At 35.9% G+C, this 22,018-nt stretch overlaps 1 protein-coding gene across 3 annotated transcripts in view; it reads right to left on the bottom strand.

Annotated features, from left to right (window-relative positions):
* SS18 (SS18 subunit of BAF chromatin remodeling complex) overlaps window positions 1-21,487 on the bottom strand; it is an 83,606-nt gene extending 62,119 nt beyond the window's left edge. For 2 of the 3 annotated variants that reach the window (XM_051970316.1, XM_051970318.1), the window contains exons 1-3: window positions 21,136-21,487; window positions 13,486-13,562; window positions 895-979 (exon numbers count right to left, since the gene is read on the bottom strand). In XM_051970316.1, the coding sequence (XP_051826276.1) occupies window positions 895-979; window positions 13,486-13,562; window positions 21,136-21,204 (231 nt within the window). In that variant the 5' untranslated portion in view covers window positions 21,205-21,487. The remainder of the gene's footprint in view (window positions 1-894; window positions 980-13,485; window positions 13,563-21,135) is intronic. The other variant, XM_051970317.1, reaches the window with a different exon arrangement.
* Window positions 21,488-22,018: the final 531 nt, after the last annotated feature.

The raw sequence follows: 22,018 nt of genomic DNA, 5'->3' as shown, positions 1-22,018 counted from the left end.
AATATTATCCCTTGCACTCACTTTTGTTCCAACTTTTCTCCTCCCTCCCTCCACCCCCTCCCCCAGTCCTATACATGTTAAATATGTCACAGTATATCCTAGATACAATATATGTGTGCAGAACCAAACAGTTCTTTTGTTGCACAGGAAGAATTGGATTCAGAAGGTAAAAATAACTCGGGAAAAAAAACAAAAAGAAATGCATATGTTTAACCTATGTTGGATTGCTTGCTCTCTTAGAAGAGGGGGAAGAGAGGGAGAAGAAAGGGAGAAAATTTTGGAATACAAGATTTTAAAGGGATGAATGTTGAAAACTATCTTTGTATTTTGAAAATTAAAAAGCTATTATTACTAAATAATGCAGAGAGGGAAATATACTTAATAAAATAAAGCCTTAGATTGACTCAGCCCTACATGACTCAAATGATTCTTAAAAAATAGCAAAAACAATTGTTTCCAAATTTTAAATCTTTCCTGCTTAAAGTTGAATTACCGTCTTATAGTATCAACTATCCTTTATCTTCTTTGTGTCAACCTATCAAGTAGATCTCTATAGAAATGAGAATAAGAAATGTTCAATTTTTTAAACATTCAAAGTGGTTTTTCCAACTAAAAGATATGTTAAATTCAGGGCTTAGTTTCCCATATAAAGAAATGCTACACATTAGGAGGAGAAAAGGAGTTGGGAAGTGATTAAGGAAAAGGAAAAGGAATTCACTCAAGTGAATTATGCGATTAGCACCTAAATCTGGCCAATAGCAAAAACAAGATTTCCACTTCAGATGGAAAGACATTCATTTAATATGTTAACTTTGATATAAATTTACTGTTTCAGAAGGAAATTAAAACCATTTCTGAAAACTGCCCAATTAAAACCATAGTGGAGATACTTACTGCTGGTAAAAGAGACTGCATATTTTGATTGGAGTCTGCTATCGTAGCAAGATAAACCAAATTTGTGTGCAACATCTGTTGATACCTATTAAAAATAAACAAATATCAAAATTAAAAGCTAAAATATATGAACGATGTATTATAATCAAGTCAGAAATTGTATATAAAAAGTTTCAATTCAAATACCTAATAAGCATTGCAACCCCAAATGTTTTTTTTCAAATTTTTATATAAAATAAGTCTTAAAACCATTTTATCTACTTCTTGAAATGAATGATTTCCCTAGGAACCAAAAAAAGATTTGAATGAAACTTAAATTTCACTTTACCATTTTCAGATCATAACTCAACTCAAATATAAAGACAATATTTTGCTAGAATGAAAAGTGGAAGAAAAATTGCATAATCTTCTCTTCTCACAAATGAAGAAGCTTCCAAAGATCTAGATCTTCTAAAATCAGCAAATTCATTGAAACTTAATGGTCACAAATGAGCAAAACCAGATCATTATATACTTCAACAATGATACTGTATGAAGATGTTTTCTGATGGAAGTGGATTTCTTTGACAAAGAGACCTAACTCAGTTTCAATTGATCAATGATGGACAGAAGCAGCTACACCCAAAGAAAGAACACTGGGAAATGAATGTAAACTGCTTGCATTTTTGTTTTTCTTCATGGGTTATTTCTATCTTCTGAATCTAATTCTCCCTGTTCAACAAGAGAACTGTTCAGTTCTGCACACATATATTGTATCTAGGATACACTGTGACATATTTAACTGGTATAGGGACTGCTTACCATCTAGGAGAGGGGGTGGAGGGAGAAAGGAGAAAAATCGGAACAGGAGTGAGTACAAGGGATAATGTTGTAAAAAATTACTCTGGCATGGGTTCTAGCAATAAAAAGTTATTATAATAAAAAAATAAAAATAAAAGAAACTTAATGGTCACAATAAAATGAATTGGAATCACTGTTAATTTATTCTCATTCCAGTAGATGCAATATCAAACAGTCACAACACATAAGAAAGAAATATGCATACTACATACAAGGTGTCAAAATTTTTTTTAAAGCTCATTAATTTCGTTTACTGATTAAGCATTCCCCCTATAATTTCACTTATGTCATTAATTTGATACATTTGGCTCATCCCTCACAAAAGTATAAAAGTGAACTCAAGTATAGCCCAGCTTGCTTTTTTTTTATTATACTTCAAATTAAGACAACAAATAGTCACCAAGCAACTGTAAGATCTATTAGGGAAAAAATTTAAATAACCTAATAGTAATTCAAAAAACTTTTGATTCAAATTAAATATGCTTCCCCAATATAAAGGCTATGCTTTATTTAAAAAAAAAAAAAAAAAAAAAAAAAAGCCTTTCCTTGCTAAATCCTATTCAGAAATCTACAAGCCTTATCACTAAATATAAAGTCTTTCTTTTCCAAAATATGCCATACCATGTTTTTGTTTTTTTATTACCTCTTAGTATGTAGAGAATTATATACAATTATCAGTAATTCAATGTCTAACCAATTCATCAAATTTTTATTCATTTTCTTTTCCAATTTAATTTTGCATAGCTTATGTACTACGCAAAGAAAATGTATGCCATTACCACAACAGTGAAGTCAGAATAATACTTCAAAAGTAGGGATAAATTTGCTTGACCAAACTAGAGCAATGATTCTGGACCTCTGTTAAGTAGTTTGGGCCCTAATCATCTCTCCCTTGAACTACAGTTAATAATTTCCTATTGGTCTCAAGTTCTTTCTTATTCCACCTCTTCTCTAATTCATTCTTTAATACAAATGCCAAAATGAATTTTCCTCAGGCACAGATCCAGCTATCACATTCCCCTTCTTCTTTTTTTTTTTTAAAGAAAAAATAGCTACCTATAAATTCTTTAAAAAAATTTTTTATAAAGTGACATATGAATGTAATAGAATACTACTGCATAAGTAATTATGAAGACTTCTAAGATGTATTAAATGAATAATAATAATATGTAAAGAGGAAGAATCACAAAAAAGCAAAACTTAACAATTAAAATAACAGTTTGACTCAAGAAAAGAAATGAGAAACTGCACTTTCCTTCACAGAGATAAAGAATTATGAATGTAGAACAGTGCATGAATCATCTGAGAGGATAAGTGCTAGTTAGTTTTGTTGAGATGTTTCCCCCTCTTTTTATTCTTTATTAAAAGAGATATATTGCAGTTGGAGAGGGATTTGTATGTGTGTGTGACATTCAGAAATGAAGGTGATATAAAAAATTATCACTAAAAGATTTTAAACCAAAATGAGTGCTGCTGAAATTTTCTGAAATATTAAACTGTTAACTAAAGTAGTAATATAACTTTTAATTATATTAGAATATATGAATATGAAAGAATTAATTCTAAATCAAGGTAATCATTTGAGAATTGAAAAATCAGTAAGACTCATGATTTTTTTCTCAATCTATAATCAGATAGGAAGATGAAAAAAAGTTAAAGTCCATTAATCAATATTTTAAGTTTCTCAGGTAGCACTAACTGAAAATCTATTTAATTTCTTGGTTTTAAAATTCTAATTTGCAGCTAACTTCCAAAAATAGACCTTTCACTGCCCTATTATATTCAAAGTTCTTCAGAAACTAATGTCAAACAAGTAAAAATGAATTCCTACTAAATGCATATTGACTTAGAAAAATACAAACTAAAATTATCTATGTTGTAACATATTTTTAATTTGTTTAACATTTCCCAATTAATTTTAACCTGGTTCCCTAGGCATCCAGTCAACAAGTTGGACACATTTGTCACATTCTAAAGAAAAGTATCAGATGAGCAAGAAAAAGATGCATGTTGACAGCATGGAGCAGGCTGTAACTTATAACCAACAAACAACAAAAATAAAGGATGCCATAAAGGAATTAAGTGGCAAGAAAATTGGTTGGGCATGTCGAAAGAATAAAGTCAGAGTGATCCATAAGTATCCTTGCAATGTCACATTAAATCCCAATGTCATTATCTCATTTCCTTCCCCAAACTGTTGAGAGAGCAAGGACAACAATCAGATTGGATGGGAAAATAGGAAATGATCTTCAAATCTACCAAATCAAAACTACCAAATGATGAGATCATAGATCAATGAGAATGTTTAAAATATCTCCTTTGCATCTATTAAAAGTAAGATATGTATCTACTTAAAAGGGAAAAGAAAACAGAACACATAAGCTTCTTGTTTAAATAATACATTTATTAATCTCTTGCATTAGAAATAGCTCAGATTTCAATAACTCCATAAAAATCTAAAACTATCTTGGATAAAGTACTATCACTCGGTTTTCTTATATAGCTACAAAATTAATTTCAAAATACCTTAAACTACTTCATTTTAAGTATAAACCTACATATGGAGTTATAGAAAAATGTGTTTTAATGACAAATAGAGAAATATATTTGGAAGAACTACACATATTTAACCTATTGGATTGCATGCTGTCTTAGGAAGGGGACAAGAGGGAAGGGAAGGAAAAAAATTTCAAACAAGATTTTGCAAAGGTGAATGTTGAAAACTATCTTTGCGTGTTATTTGGAAAAATAAAATGCTATTAGGAAAAACTATGCTTTAGATTTTATAAAGCAAAATAAATGTGTTTTTGATAATCTTTCCATTAATTTTTCTAAAAATCTTCTACATCAAAGTAAATTGTGAATGGAAAATATCTTGAAATTCAAAACACCTCTATGAAAAGATACACTGTGATTTTTAAAACCCATAATTTCTAAAAAATTGAGATAGGCAATTGTAGCATGAAGCTAAATATATTTAATCATGGTAGTAATACTGCCCTCTCAGATACACCTAGCAGAGATGCAGCTTTAGCTTTATGCTGCTGTAGTAATTTGAGACTATGGTTAAGAAAAAAAAGGCCTTATATATCTGCAACCATATACAGGATCCATTAAATACTGGGCAAAAGGATATTAGAAGTGTGAAGTAACATAATTAATTTCCAATATCAAATTTCTGTACTGTGAAAGCCCTAAATGACATAACTTTCTATATAGTAGTCTTTCACCAGGATTTTTCCTGAGTCACAAAGTTCACAGAATCACATTATATTTTATCTAGAAAGGATATCAAGGATTACCAAATCCAACCTATCTATTTTAAAAATTAAGAAAACAGAGGCTTCAAAGAGAAGTGACTTGGCCAAGGCCACACAAATAGTGTGGCAAAACTAGAACAAGAAACTTAACTTTTAGTTCAATGTTCTTTTCATACAGTAAGAGTCTCAAACATCTGTGTATTTTGTATATTAGCAAAGGTTTCAACTATACAGTATGTTAGAAAAATTTACACAGCCTTAACAATTTGCTGATTTTTTGTATTTATTTTTCCCTTCTCTTTGTATTCCTTTTTCTTCTTTCATTAACCCTAGAGGAAGAACCACCAATTAATCATCAATTAATAAGTGAATTTTAAACACCCATCTTTCAGGCACTGTGTTAAACACTGGGGATACAAAAAGAAGCAAAAGGCAGTCTCAAGAAGTGTAATGGGAGAAACATCCAAATGTCTGTTAAGCAAGCTATATACAGGATAAACAGGACATAATTAACAGAGAGAACCCCCTAGAATTAAGAGGGGTCCAGAAGGCTTCCTGTAAGAATTTAGGCTGGCATTTAAAGGAAGTCAGGGAGATCAGTGGTCAGAGCAGAAAAAGAAAAGCATTCCAGGCATGGAGGACATCCAGAGAAAATACCCAGAATCCAGAGATGGAACGTCTTAGTGGAACAGCCAGAAGGCCAATGACATTGGACTAAAGAGTCCATGGCAGGGAGTAAAGCATAAGACTGGAAAAGAAAGAGGGTGCTAGGTTATGAAGGGCTTTGGATGCTAAAGAGAACATTTTATTTCATCTAGAGGCAACAGGGAGTCACTGGTGATTATTGAGTAAAGGGAGTGACGTGAGCAGACTTACATTTTAGGAGTCATGTTAGTAACTGAATGGAGAATGGACTGAAGTAGAGAGAGACCTGAAGCAAGCCGACCTACCAACAGGCTATTTTACAAGGTACATAGTGACCAGAACCTGTACTAGAGTTGGAGCAGGATGGAAGAAGAAAAGGGTTGTAGAAATGTTACAGGCCTTGGCAACAACTTAGAACCACCTGTCTACAGAGAGTGAGAGATAGTGAGGAGTCCAGAGTGACTCTTAAGTTGTAAGCTGAGGAACTGGGAGGAAAACATTGTTTTCTATAGGAAAGGGAATATAAAATGGGGTAGGATTGGAAGGAAAGATTTTTTTTTATATTGTTTTGCGATAATAAGTTTAAGATATCTACTGGAAGTCCAATTCAAGATGTCTGAGAGGCAGTTAAAGATGTGAAACTGGAGGGAGCAGAGAGACTAGGGCAAGGAAGGTATATTTGAGTATCATCAACATAAAAATGGTAATTAAATTCATATAGGACAGAAATCATCAAATGAATTAACAGGACAGAGCCTTGAGAGACACCTAATTAGAGAGCATTAGCAAGAGGAGGATTCATCAAAGGAGAGAAAGAGCAATCAGCTAGGTAGAAGAAAAACCAAGAAAGAGGGGTATGCTAAAAACCTAGAAAGAATTAAATTGTCAAGGAGAAAAGAGTGATCAACAATATCAAAAGCTGCAGAGAAATCAAGGAGAATAAAGACTGAAAAAAAGGCACTGGATTTAGCAATTTAAAGATCACTGGTAACTTTAGAGAAAGTTTCAGTGGAATGATAAAATTGGAAGTCAGATTATAAACGGTAAAAAAAAGAATAGGAGAAAAGATTCCAGGCTCTCCAGATTTCTCCCAAATAAAACCAAATTGTGTCTCAGAGTGAACAGACTGATAAAAACCAAAGAAGAGGGCAGAACAAGCAAAGGTTCCCCCCAGAAGGAGATTTTGGATTGTATGAAGTGTAAGCACCTTCAGGCTAGCTCCTCCTAAAACACCTGAGCTGTGGAGTTAGCTAAGTTCAAATTGGAGGTAGCCTCAGTCCCAACCACAGTTAACTTTCACCTTTCTCAACAGTGTACTGAGTCAAGGATCTGAATCAGAGAAGATCAAAGGTATCTCTGCTAATAAGGTACACTAGGCCCAGCTGTGTTGCTGAGTGACCCTGGCCAGAAGCAACCAGCACAGACCCCTTAGTCCTTGGGTGGGTGGAGGGATATTGGTTCCCTCTTTGGGTCTCCCTTCAGTTCTCCCCTGTGGCTTGAAATCTAAGAGCTCCATCTTCTTGTAAATGCTGGTAACTAGCCAGCAGCTCCCCTGCCCCACTGACTGTTTCTATGCTCACCAGGTTATGCTGATTGCTTCTGGACAGGGCTATAGTAATCTAGGGTTTGATAAACCCTAAGACTCCAGCTTTTGGAGTAAAAACTCACTATCTGACAAAAGTTGCTGGGAAAATTAGAAAATAGTATGACAGAAACTAGGCAGAGACCAACATCTAACATCCTATACTAAGACAAGGTTGAGATGGGTTCATAATTTAGACATAAAGGGCAATAAGCAAATTAGAAAAACAAGGAATAAACTACCTACTAGATCTTTAGAGAAGGAAGGAATGGATCACTTTGACTGTATTAAATTAAAATGTTTTTGCAAAAACAAAATCAACATAGTCAAGATTAGAAAGGAAATAGAAATCTGAGGAAAAAATTTTACAGCCAGTGTTTCTGATAAAAGGCCAACTCAACCAACTCAAATAAGAATACAAGTCATTCCTAAATGGATAGTCACAGGCTATGAATACACAATTTTCAGATGAAGAAGTTAAAGCCATTTATACTAACATGAAAAAAATGCTATAAATAACTGCAGATTAGAGAAATGGAAATTAAGAAAACTTTGAAGTACTACTTTACACCTCTCAGATTGACTAAAATGACATATTATTTGTCATTTATGATGAATGATGAATACTGGAGAAGATGTGAGAAAATCGGAATACTAATTCATTTTTGATAGAGCTGTAAAATGAACCAACCATTCTAGAGAACAATTTAGAACTACGCTCAAAGAGCTCTAAAACTGCATACCCTTTGATCAGGCACTGCCACTACTAGGCCTGTATCCCAAAGAGATCATAAAAGAGGGGAAAGGATCTACAGGTGCAAAAATATTTGTGGCAGCCCTTTTTGTTGCGGCAAGGAATTGAAAACCGAGTGGATGCCCATCAGTTGGAGAATGGCTGAATAAATTATGGTGTATGAATGTTATGGAATATTATTGTTCTATAAGAAACGATCAGAAACAATGACTTCAAAGAGGCCTGAGGAGATTTACATTAACTGATGCTGAGTGAAGTGAGCAGGACCAAGAAAACACTGTATACACTAACAATAAGAATATATAATGATCAACTTTGATGGACTTGGCTCCTCTTGACAATTCGAACGGAAAATGTCATTCACATCCAGAGAGAAAACTATGAAGACTAAATGTGGATCAAAGCACAGTATTTTTGCTTCTTTTTTTTTTAAATTTTCTCATGTTTTTTTTCCCCCTTTTGGTCTGATTTTTCTTGCACAACATAACAAAAACAAAAAACAAAAAATGCTTTAAAAAACTGCACATATTTAACCTATAGCAGATTGCTTGCTGTCTTGGGGAAGTAAGAAGGCAAGGAGAGAGAAATCTGGAACACAAAGTCTTACAAAAATAAATGGTGAATACTATGTTTACTTGGAAAAATAAAATACTATAGGAAAAAAAATTAGAATTGAGCAAGAGGTAGCCAATCAAGTTATGAGATCGAGAAATAATAAAATAAAACATAAAGAATGAAAAAATAGAAAAGAAATGTGAGACACCTCATAAGAAAAACAACAAATCTGAAGAACAGATTGAAAAAACTTAACAATAATCGTACTACTTGAAAGTTATGACCAACAAGAATTTCAAGGGAATTGATGAAAAAAAAAAAAAAATCAAATGAAGGTGGCCTAGCTGTACCAGATCTAAAATTATATTATAAAGCAGCAGTTACCAAAACCATTCGGTATTGGCTAAGAAATAAATTAGTTGCAGCGGAATAGGTTAGTTCAAAGGACAAAACAGTAATAACTTTAATACACTAATGTTTGACAAACCCAAAGACCCCAGCTTTTGGGATAAGAACTCACTGTTTAACAAAAATTGCTGGGGAAATTGGAAATTAGTATGGTAGAAACTAGGCATTGACCCACACTTAACACTGTACACCAAGATAAGGTCAAAATGGGTTCATGACCTAGGCATAAACAATGAGATTATAAATAAATTAGAGGAACACAGGATAGTTTACCTCTCAGACCTGTGGAAGAGGAAGGAATTTATGACCAACGAAGAACTAAAGGTCATTACTGATCACAAAATAGAAAATTTTGATTATATGAAAAGTTTTTGTACAAACAGAACTAATGCAGACAAGATTAGAAGGGAAGCAATAAACTGGCAAAACATTTTTATAGTCAAAGGTTCTGATAAAGGCCTCATTTCCAAAATATATAGAAAAATGACTAATTTACAAGAAATCAAGCCATTCTCCAATTGATAAATGGTCAAAGGCTATAAACAGACAATTCTCAGACAAAGAAATTGAAACTATTTCCAGCCATACAAAAAGATGCTCCACGTCATTATTAATCAGAGAAATGCAAATTAAGACAACTCTGAGATACCACTACACACCTGTCAAACTGGCTAGAATAACAGGGAAAGATAATGCAGAATGTTGGAGGGGATGTGGGAAAACAGGGACACTAATACATTGTTGGTGGAATTGTGAATACATCCAACTATTCTGGAGAGCAATTTGGAACTATGCTCAAAAAGTTATCAAACTGTGTGTACCCTTTCATCCAGCAGTGTTACTACTGGGCTTATATCCCAAAGAGATCTTAAAGAAGAGAAAGGGGCCTGTATGTACATGAATGTTTGTGGCAGCCCTATTTGTAGTGGCCAGAAACTGGAAACTGAATGGATGCACAAGGCTGAATAAATTATGGTATATGAATATTATGGAATATTACTGTTCTGTAAGAAATGACCAACAGGATGCTTTCAGAAAGGCCTAGAGAGACTTACATGACTGATGCTGAGTGAAATGAGCAGGACCAGGAGATCATTATACACTTTGACAACGATACTATATGATGATCAATTCTGATGGACCTGGCCATCTTCAGCAATGAGATGAACCAAATCAGTTCCAATGGAGCAGTAATGAACTGAACCAGCTACGCCCAGCGAAAGAACTTTGGGAGATGACTAAGAACCATTACATAGAATTCCCAATCCCTCTATTTTTGTCCGCCTGCATTTTTGATTTCCTCCACAGGCTAATTGTACAATATTTCAGAGTCCGATTCTTTTTGTACAGCAAAATAACGGTTTGGACTTGTATACTTATTTTGTATTTAATTTATACTTTAACATATTTAGTATGTATTGGTCATCCTGCCATCTAGGGGAGGGGGTGGGAAGGAGGGGAAAAATTGGAATGAAAGGTTTGGCAATTGTCAATGCTGTAAAATTACCCATGCATATAACTTGTAAATAAAAAGCTATTAAAAATTAAAAAAAAAAGAAAGTTATGACCAAAAAAAGAACCTTCATACAATAATACAAGAAATAGTTAAAGAAAATTGTCATGAAGTGACAGAGAGGGGAAAATAAAAAAGGAAAAAAATCCATTGATCACCACCTAAAAGAGATCCTACAACATAAAGGGACATCATTGTTAAATTTTCAAACTCTCAGATCAGTGAGAAAATTTTATTAGCAGCCACAATAACCACAAAACTCATATATGTCAGAACTACAAAGACCTATCAGCAACTATAATAAAAGATTGAGAATACTATATATTAACAAGCAAAAGAACTAGGGTTGTGGCCAAAATTATCCAGCAAAATTAAGTAAAATACTGAATTTTAAAAAAACACCATTGAACAAACAGTCAGATTTTTAGGATTTTGTTGCAACTAGATGATAAATAGCACATCAGTCCTTTAGTCAAGAGGACCTGAGTTCCAATGTAACCTCAGACCTTTAACACTTAACAGTTACTAGACTGTGAGACTCTGGGCAAGTCATTTAATTCCAAATGCCTCTCAAAATAACAAAACAAAACAAAAATTTGACTTAAGAGTCAATATCAAAGACTATTTTCAAGAAACTCAATAAGTACAAACTATTTATGTGTAATACATGGAAATGTAAACCATATGTCTAATATTATCATTAATAATTTAATAGTATAAAAGAAAGTGGAATATATGATTTTAAAAAACAAACCATGTAGGAAAAAGTAAAAACAGCAATTATGGTATACAAATAAGATGTAAGAGCATTTAGATGGCGGAGGAGGGCTAGTAGTTCTGAAATCCTATTCATTGGGAATGGGTTAAAGAGGGCACACACACATACATACACACCCACATACATACACACACACATACATACACACACACACACACACACACGAATGTAACTCCTAAAATCTATAAAGAAATAAGAGGGGGAATGAATAGGATAAGGGAGAGTATAGAAAAGTTGTATAGATTAACAAGAATGGAGTAAAATACACAGATTAATGGGAAAGGAATAAAGATGGAAGGAAAAAGTAGGGGAGAAGATACAACAGAAGCAATAGTTGGGCTAGAAAGAAAAGTAATAGCTGGCTATAATATAGCAAGTAGAAGAGTTGGCAGGGATAGAGTACTAGAGATAGTATGAGTGGCAGGAGGGAACAATTCATGCTTAACTGTAGCCCATCTAGGGAAAGGTGGGAAGGCAGGGAAGAAAAAGGAAAAAAGGAATAAAGTAAAAAATTTATAGCAGAGAACAAAAGAAAACAAGGAAACAAATAAAAGAGGACAGTTCTGAATATTTACTACTATATATGCTTTCTTGAAAAGGAAATTTATATTTATGTATTTTAAATCCTCACATATGCAACATGACAATTTTTTTTCTTTTTCTGTTTTTTATTTGAATTTTAAATAAAAGGAAAAACAATTTTTTTTAAATGGGAGAAAAGAATGTGGAGATACCTATTGTAGTTGTATTGTAGTTTAACTATAAAGGACAGAAAAGACATAGGAACAGAAAGGTCAAGTGTAGGGTTTTTTTCAGGATAGGAGAGACACAGGCATATTTTTGCGGGTAGTTTAGGGAATGAGCTATTAGAGAAAACAAGTGGGAATAAGAGTGTAAATGACAAAAGCAATCTATTCAAAGAGACAGAATGGGATTACCTGAATAAGTAGAAAGGTTAGTCCTGCCAAGGAGTAAAGTCACTTCATCCATGTGATACAAGAAAAGTTAGCTTCAAACTTATGATTCTTTCCTACCTAGTCTAGCATATATCTACTTTAAATACTATCCCTTAAGAAATATAAATTCCTTTTTTTTTTAATCTAAAGCCTTTTTTAAAAACTGATTAATAGTAACAACTACACTTGACAAGATCAGTATTTTCCAAGCTTAATCATTCTATTGTATATAAATCCCCAAATTGGCTTGTATAGCATAGAACTTGAAGATACTCTACCCAATAATCAAATTGTTGAGTATAGGAATTATAGGATCAGAAGTTTAGAAGTGGAAAAGGACGTTAAGAGATTACTTATTCTAACCTTGTCCTTTTACAGATTAGGAAATGAGGCCACAAGAAGTTGTCCAAGGTCACAAAGGCAAGAATAACTAGAATTAAAACTCATTTCCTCTGACTTCAATTCAAATTCAATACTCTTTTTACTGGATCCACACTGTTGATGGAACATGCCAAGTGGCTTTGTTTAAAATATATATATGTATATATATATGAGTTTTAATTCTAGTTATTCTTGCCTTTGTGACCTTGGACAACTTCTTGTGGCCTCATTTCCTAATCTGTAAAAGGACTATATATATATATATATATATATATAACTATAAAAAGAAGGCAAAAGAAAGTCCAAAAGAGATAAGGAAAATGAGAGGAAAGGTTTCCAAAGAGCAGAGGCCAGAGGTATTGAAAAAACCTAGTTTGTTGCAGCACACCAACAAGCTCTTCCTGAAGCATTAATCTGTGCTGACACACTGGGGGAACACAAGTGTTCTTTATTCCCTTTAAAGATTTCAATTCTTACTCTTCCATTGCAGAAATCATAAGTTATTACATAAACTTAGAAAAGATATTTAAGTCGTCATCTTAAACACAGGTAGAGAGCTTGGTTCATTTATACACATGTACACAAGTACATGTGTGTATATGTTCATATACATATATATCTATCTCTACATATAGATACACACACACACACACACACACACACACACACTGTAATCAAGTATATACTTATTACAAACTCCCCATGTTTCCTTAAGCAATAAATCAGGGTGTAACAATCTCCTAACACAGAAAGAGCTAATTTTTCATAAACAATAAAACATATGCTTTAAGGTATTTATTTGCATAGCAGAGTAAGAAATCTTTAAAAAAAAATATTTAAATCCCTCAAATAATACATTTCACTTTTTACAAAAATGGAAAACAATACCCCAAAAAAAAAAGTTTCAGATCAATCTTACTGAGAGCATTCTGTAGTCTTTCCTTTATTCTGATAATCCATTATACATTGAATAAGATGGTTATTTTCATCCAACATCTGAAATAAAATTTGAAAAAGTTTGTCATAAACTTGAACATTAAATAAAAGTATTATAAAATCAAAAACCTACAACATTAATTTTTTTTAAAAAGTGTGTGAAGGACACATGATTAAAAACTCCAAAGAAATTTTATATATTACCATAAAATCATCATATAAAAATGTAAAGGAAAAAACAACCTTAAAATTCTTAAGTGCTCTTACTCCAACATCTTGCTAATTTTTAGTTTAGTTTAATAAGCATAGTTTATATAGCTTTCTAAAAAAGAAATGAATTTCTTATCTATCATTTTATATAAAATTATGTACTCAACTAGAATTTTAAAATGAAAATGTTTACCTAAAACTTATGAAAATGGATTGTTTTATGCAAACAATAATTGCTTTTGAATGAACTGTAAATTCCTTAAGTACAGAAAGCTTTTCCTAGTGAGGTAATCATAACACTTAAGTTGTGAAAGTGATGTGCCCAGTCACAGTACTCCAGAGGCTAAACTTAAAACCAGAACTTCCTAAGTCAAGTCAGGCTTTCTACATCTCACCACAGAACTTAACAAAGGCTAACACTTTTTAAGTGAGAACTTTTGCATTTTATAAAGCACTTTACATATAAAATCTCATTGGATCTTTTTAACAAACTGTAAGAGGCAATGAGGTGCTACTAGTGGCCAACAGATGGTTATTACAAAGACCTAATTCAAGCTTTGTCCCAGCCTGGGCAGTTATATAACCTCTCAGTGACCCAACTCTCTAAGCAGGTAAGGTACAGGAGAAGAGCTGCAGACCTGCATTGATGAAGGGAGTTTTCCTCACTGGAAATTCCCTGTATCATTTCAATCCTGTACCAATCAAGCACTATCCAGACCAAAAACAAAGCCACAGAATCACCCTGCAAAGTAGATAATATAGGTACCCTTATCTAAAGTACTTTGCAACATTTTCAATGACAGATCCAGACCAAAAACAAAGCTTACAAATTCCATTTACTTGACAACCAGAGGGTTTATTTTTTCTACAAATGATAGAATGTGTTTTAAGTCAATTATTTGTATAGCAGAGTGAGAAGTCCCAAAGTAGATATAGTACAGGAATTTTTATCCTCATTTTCCAAATGAGGAAAATCAGAGAAACTGAATATTCTACTTGGCCATAGAGTTCACAAGATAATGTCAAAAGAGGGACTTGAATGAAAAACCTCTCTGCCTTTAAGACCATGGTCTTTTCCATTATACATTATTGCCTTGCTATCAAAGATTTGTAAAAAAATATATATATATATATTATTATCTTCTGTTTAATTTACTGGTAACTTTTTACTATTTGAGAAAGAAATAGTTAGGATTAAGTTCAAGTTATCACTGTCTCCTCCACTAGATCTAAATTATGGCACGAAGCCTAGAAGGGAATATTGAAAGTTCCCTTCTTTTAAATTTAAGCATATCTCTAAGTAAAACTTAATTCTGGAATGTTCAGACTGAATTAAAGATTTGATACAATAAAACACATTAAAAAACAGTTAAAACAAAAGTTATGAAAAATTAATACTACTGAGGCAGCTAGGTGGCACAGTGGATAGAGCACCAGCCCTGACATCAGGAGGATCTGAGTTCAAATTTGATCTCAGACACTTAACATTTCCTAGCTGTATGATCTTGGGCAAGTCATTTAACCCCAATTGCCTTAGCCAAAAAAAAAAAAAAAAACTACCTCCTCTCAGGCAAGTTAACACCATACAAAACATTCCTGATTTTAACACTTTAAAAGTAACGTAAAGTCTTATATATATGTAAATATATATTATTATTATTATTATTATAACTTAATAAATATACCAAGTCACAATCAACTTAATCATTAAGTTGATTAATTAAATCATTTAAATTAATTAAATCATTTAAGTACTAGTGATTTAGAATAATGTTGGAGAATCAGGGGTAAGTAACAGTGATATCAAAAAGTATTTATCAATTTTTAAAATAAGAAACAGCTTGTCAATGTAAATAGAATGCTAGGCAGGAAAATTTGGGATGAACTCCACACCTCTGCCATCAACTAGCTGTGTGACCATAGAAAATCCTCTTTCTTCATCCAGACTTAAAACCTATCTCACAGAGGTTTCTAGAGGTTCGAAAGAAATACTATTCACTAAAGTATTTGATGAACTTCAAAACCTTCAAGTCATTACCTCAGATGTACTTATTAAGTCACAGATGGATTTCCAGGATGTATCTGAAATGGAATCATTACCATATACCTCAAAAGCCTGTTTCCCTACCTCCACCCTCTTCAAATCTACATATCAATGACTTATTAATTTTAGTGGACAATTCAGATCATTATTCCAACAAATACTGCTTACTAAGTAAAGTCCAAATTCCTTAGTCTAACATTTGAAGTTCTCTACAAGCCTCTATAAGGCTTTCTAGTCTTAGTTCATATTTTTTCAATCATTAAATCCATAGCAAACTTTCAGAACAATCTTCCCACTTTCCACAACACACAAACCACTACTTACATCCTAATAAACTCTTAATTACAAAATCCTGCTCTACCTATCAAGATTCAACTAAAAAACTCCCTCTTCCAGATTGCCTTTCCTGATTACCTTAACCAATCTTCTTTTAAATTCTCTTAAAAATTTCTTTATCACTTATCGCACTCTAAAATTTGGGTACATGTCTTAAGAAATGAAAGAATAAACATCTAAATTTGTACAAACCACTAAGGATATAAATACAAAATGGGAGACCATTCTTGCTATCAAAGAGACCATATTCTAATGGTGGAAACAAGACACACATAGAGGGTTCTGCTTCCAACTCCAATGGAAAAGCCCAGTGATTCTTAAAGAGTGCAGCATCTTTTTTTTATCGCTGGTAACACTGATATTTTGTGCGATGTTGAACCATTTAACAGAAACCAACAACAGCGGGATTGATAACTTTGTCTGGGTCTCAATATCTGTGATTATTGCAGTATTTGCTTCAGCACCTATAGAGGCAATGCCAGGTCTCATCTCCATAGGGGTCAAATCCCAAAATGATAGATCCTGGGCCTGTGATAAAACCTGCACTCTTGGGCTTACCTCTTCAAAAGCATTCAGTAATGAGTGGTTGGTGTTGGTAATGTCGAGGAAGGTCAGAGCCTTCTCAGCAATTACCCCACCCAACAGTTAAAGCACTGGGCTTGGAAATCAGTAAGACATTTTTAATAAGTTAAAATCTTGCCTCAGAAATTTGCTGTGTGATCTGTGCAAGTCCCTTCTTAACCCTGTTTGCCTCAGTTTCCTCATCTGTAAAATGAGTTGGAGAAGAAAATGGCAAACTTCACTTCAGTATCTTTACCAAGAAAATCCCAAATGGGGTAAGAGTAAGAAACAAACTGTACAATAACAGTAACTGGTGTCTGGGAGCACTGCTAATTCCAGGGGTCTTAAATTCAGAGTGCTAGGCTTTTTCCCTCAAAGTCTGAGGAGAAGTGATAAAGTAGGTGGTCAGTGGCATAAGTAATTTGATCTGCTTGGCACAGGATGCCTCTGATCCCTCCTTTAGAATGTCTTACTGCTGTAGTGGTAGATGGCAAGGACAGCTAGCCCAACTGCCAAAGTAGTTGTCCCCTGAAAGATGCCCAAGGAAACTAGGCTTGAAGCAAGATCATTAATAAAAATTGTCATTTATATAATGCCTTTAAGGTTTGCCAAGGACTTTATAAATATTATTTCATTTGATTCTCACAACAATCCTAAGAAGTAGCTGCTATTATTATCCCAATTTTTACAGAAAAGGAAAGTGAGGTAGGCAGAGATTTATGGTTTGCCCAGGGTTACGCAATTAATATCTAAAGTTCCTAATTCCTGATTTTATGCTGTATCAACTGTACCACCTAAATGTTCCATTGACTTCATTTGTGGCACCTAGTCATTGGTGGTGATGGTCATTTCTTTAGCATGGGCTGTTTTTGACACTACCATCACCATGACCAGGGAGGGCTGAGCTCCACTCCATCTGCTGCTCTGCCTGGCCTCAACACTACAGAACAAGAATCTTTACCCAAGCTAAGCTTACAGATTATCACCAAAGTAACTCAAGCCCTGACCAACACCACCTCCCCCTAGTCTCCTCTTCCTTTTAACTGGAGAGCCAGGGGGCAGAGTACCAAACTTCTCCCAATGCCTGCCTGCCTTTCCAAAGCACAGAAATCAGGACTTTTTGATTTACTCCATTCTGCGTCTTCTATCTGCCTAGTTTCACTTCCACACAAGTTGCCCCAACATCAGATATCCCCTGGCTTTTGCCGCATCCCCACTCTCCTATCTCCCTTTTGTATATTGTCTCCTCCCATTAGATTTTAAACTTGAGATTTTTTTTTAAATTATATACCCAGTGCTTAACAGTGCCCTGCATATAATAAGCACTTAATGTTTATTGGATTAAACTGAGGGTCACTGCCATCCCAAAACCTATCCAACCATGGTAGTTGGTCAGGGGTTGGTGGTGTTACTAATAAGGAAGGTAGATCCCTTTTTCAAATGGAATGTTCCCTTCAATGACTATGGGAAGTAGGCTGGTGTTCTGAAAGACCCTATTATTCCTGCAGTTTGGGGGTTCAGGGTCCTGGGTTGACTTTATCATGGTCTAACAGGTGGTGGTTAAAATGGTGGCAAAGGTTTAACATTTAGCTCTACTACATTATTAACTCTTTGCTAACAGAAGGCTGCTCAATGCAGGTTAAATCATTTATATTGAGATTTTTTAAAAGCTCAAGAAATAATTTAGTACACTACCTGCTTTTAAAAAGAGCCATATCTATATGATCTCTGGAAGATGGAAAACTCTAGCCTCTTTTTAAAGACTCCAAATAATGGAGATTGAGAATACCTTGGTAATGCACTCCAGAACTTAAAAATTTTCACTGTTTTTAATCTTAAATTATTGAGGTGTGGGAGGGAAGTCTAACCTGGTATAGGATTATTATTTATACTCTTGATTGCCTAAGGAAACTAAGAGGTTAAGAGAATTTCTCAGTTATCCAGCTATTTTTTGTCAGAGACAGGCCTTTAATTCAACTTACCTCTAGAATTAAGCATACCTTTTATCTTTATTATTTATAACATAAATATTTCACAGAGTTTAAGTCCATCTACTTACATTCTATAGGCAGTAGAAATGGAGTCTACCATTTCTTTTCAAGGGTCAGGTTATTCTATCTTTAGATTTTATCAATATTCTGACCCTATTTTCATTACATAAAACCTGAATGAACTTGGGCAAGCTACTCACTTCCCACAGACTAAGCTTTCTCTCAGATCTGCCTTTCCTATCAGCCAGATAGCACAGTGGATAGAGTGCCCAATGAGTCAGGAAAACTGGCCTCATTTACTTGCTGTATGACCCTAAGCAAGTCACTTAATCTTGTCTGCTTCAGTTTCCTTACCTATAAAATGGAGGAAAAAAATGGCAAACCACTCCAGTATTTCTCTCAAGGAAACCTCACAAAATAGTCACAAGGATGACAGAGTCAGATGCAACTGAACCAGAACAAAGAATATGGTTAAGGAAATTTACTTTTCAGGGTCTCAATTTATTCATCTTAAAAATTAAAGGTTGTACTAGGAACTAGGCAGTAAACCAGGTACCAACCAGGTAGTAAAGTTACATTCTGCTCTAAGTGTATTAATGCGTTTTGTTTTGTTTTTTTAATGAGGTTAAAGTGTGTGATGGAACTAGATTCAGCTTTCTAAAATTCTAGTTTTCAGCTAACATTCCACTTACTATAGAAAGTTTTTCCTGATTCCCCCTTAACTTTATTGCCTTCCTTTTGTTGATTATTTCCAATTTATTCTGTATAGTTTTTACTATACCACTGTATAGTGGTTTGCATGTTGTCTCCTTCAGTAGACTGAGCTCCTTAAGAACAGAAACTGTCTTTTTATCTTTCTTTGTATTTATGTATATTTAACACGTCCAGCTCATAGTAGAAGGAAAAGTAAGAAGAACAAAAGGAGTTAGAAGAGGGATAAGAGTGCTTGACTCACAATAAGAAAAAGTTGGGCTCATGCTACCTCTAACATTTACTGCCTGGTGACTCTCTAACTTCTCTCAAATTCTCTAAACCTCAATTTACTCACCTATTGGCAAAAATAAAGATAACAAGACCTACACTTAATAGGATTTTTGTAGAATTAAAATATAATGTATATGAATGGCTCTGAAAAATTTAAAACCCATTTAAAAATGTAATTCACTTTTGTTTTTAACAAAACTAGGACTATGAACATAAAGCTCCCAAAGATTTAGTGACCTGACAAAGTTATAGAAAGTGGCCTAGCCAGGATCCACAGCAGAGTTCACCCACTCCAAATGCTTGCATTTATTATTATACTTAAATCTAAAAACCTGGAAATCTCCCTAATTATGTTCTAAAATATAAAAATTACATGATCGAAGCACAGCGCAGGCATGAACTTCAAAAAAATAAACACCAAGGCAAACTTTAAACCCATAAAGGAACATTAATTTGATGGGGGGGGGTTTAAGGCTGTTAACAGTATGTCAACAATATTTATTGAGAAATCAATTCTGCCGTGGCAGTGTGACTTGGGGACGTCTAGAGTTGCCTTTTCAACTTAAAAAGTAAAAAGAGAAGAAAAAAAATCGCGAAAGGTTTGACAAGCAACAAAAATCACTTAGGAATTTTAAGTTTTTAGAAGTTCCAAAAGTACAGTCCCCACAGAGTGCAGATGCTGCTGCTCTCTATTCAAGGCCGATAAGGGAGCAAAGACAACATGAGGGTCCGAGACCTGCAGATACCGGACCCCACGGCATCCACCATTCATCCCCACAAGCCAAAGGGAGAGGAAAGGGTGCGAGAAGGGAGGGACAGCTCCAGCACCCCGGGGGCTTTCTCTCCCCTCCATCCCGCTCCCCGCCCTGGATACTGGTCCCTTCCCTCTCGCAGCTCCCCCAGATGCCTCCACTCTTCCCATCTCCCGGGGGGGCTCCAGGACCCTGGGACGGAGAGCACAGAGGGGAAGCGGGAGTCGCTCATCCGCTCCCCACCCCCATCCGCGCGCCCGCGCCGCACAGAGCCTGCGCGACGGGGAGGGGGCGGGGCGTCACAAAAGTAACTCCAGAAGCGACATGTGGGGGGCGCGAGGGCCACGAACTCCCGAGAGACTTGCCCACATTTCCCCTACACGCAGCCCACCCCTCAGTCTCGAGCTGTCCTTCGGTAACCCGGGGATCGCGTGCCCGCCGCCTCCCTCCCTCCCCGCGGCTCCCTCACAAACCAGCCGCCGCCCCATCCCCAGAGAATCAGGCAGTTCTTCACGGGGTTTTTGTGCGTGTTAGTAAAGTAATTGAGAGCGCGGAAGAAAGTCCGACGAAGGAAGAGGTGTTGCCTCCTCCCCTTCCAGCACCCACTAGGCCACAGCCCGCGGCTCTGCTTCCCCCCTCGTCCCGCGCGCGCGCACAAACACAGCCGCTTCTCAGTCAGGCCCGCCCCCACCCGGGGGTGAAGGGTGCCTTTTCCCTTTCCCCGTCCAGCCCGACTCCCCGCAGTGCAGCTCTACCTTCTGAATAGCCGCGGGAGTGATTTCTCCCTTGCCCCGCTGCCTCGGAGCTGCGAATGCCACCGACATATCGGCCTCTCGCAGCCGTCACCGAATCCAGCAAGTCCCGGGCGCTCCGGGGTGAACAGAAAACTGGGGGAGAGAAGCCTGCCTCTCGGGTGGAACCACCGGGAAACAACAAGGGGGGAGATATCGCGTTGGGGCGGGAGAGCCGCAGCAAATTGCGGCCAGCCAGGGGCCTTCTCTCACTCTTTCTAGACGAACCCGCTCACTCCCACTCCCAGAACAACCCTAGGTGGGGATAAGGCTGCGTTTCGTAATCTCGTCGTCATCGAGATTACCCTGAGCGGTCCTCCTTCCCCCGCGTTCCCCCACACACACACCTAGTCATAATGGTACAGTCCTGCTATTGCCCTCCCTACGCTCCAGCGATTCAGGAAATGGTCGGGCGCCTATTTAGAGCCGGGGGGGAGGTCGAAGCTGCCCCTGTCACAGGAAATGCAAGAGGCCGAAACCGACCCGCCCCTTCCACCCCAGCGCAATCCTCATCTCATATCGGCTGGAGCATCCTTTCTAGCCGGTTTTCTCTACTGCGTGGATGACGATTATTATTCTCCAGATTCAAACCCACCCACCTCCTTTCGGGTTTAGAAGTTGTGTCCTAGTTAACCTACCCTGCTGAGCAGGGCGGGAAAAGCACTGGGGGTTTGGCGGACGCACGACGGGAGTTTCTACAAACTCCGAAAGCATCTGCTGAACAGAGCGACGAGGAAAGTGGGGAGGTGGAAGAGCATTTGTTGCCCGAAAGTAAACAGCAAAGCGTAGAAAATATGTCCCCACCGCAGGTCTCAGTGGATAGTGCATTTAGTGCTTTGACTCACAC

The sequence above is a fragment of the Antechinus flavipes genome, chromosome 1, assembly GCF_016432865.1.
Source record: "Antechinus flavipes isolate AdamAnt ecotype Samford, QLD, Australia chromosome 1, AdamAnt_v2, whole genome shotgun sequence".
NCBI classification, from domain to species: domain Eukaryota; kingdom Metazoa; phylum Chordata; class Mammalia; order Dasyuromorphia; family Dasyuridae; genus Antechinus; species Antechinus flavipes.
This window is presented reverse-complemented; position numbering and strand designations above follow the sequence as displayed.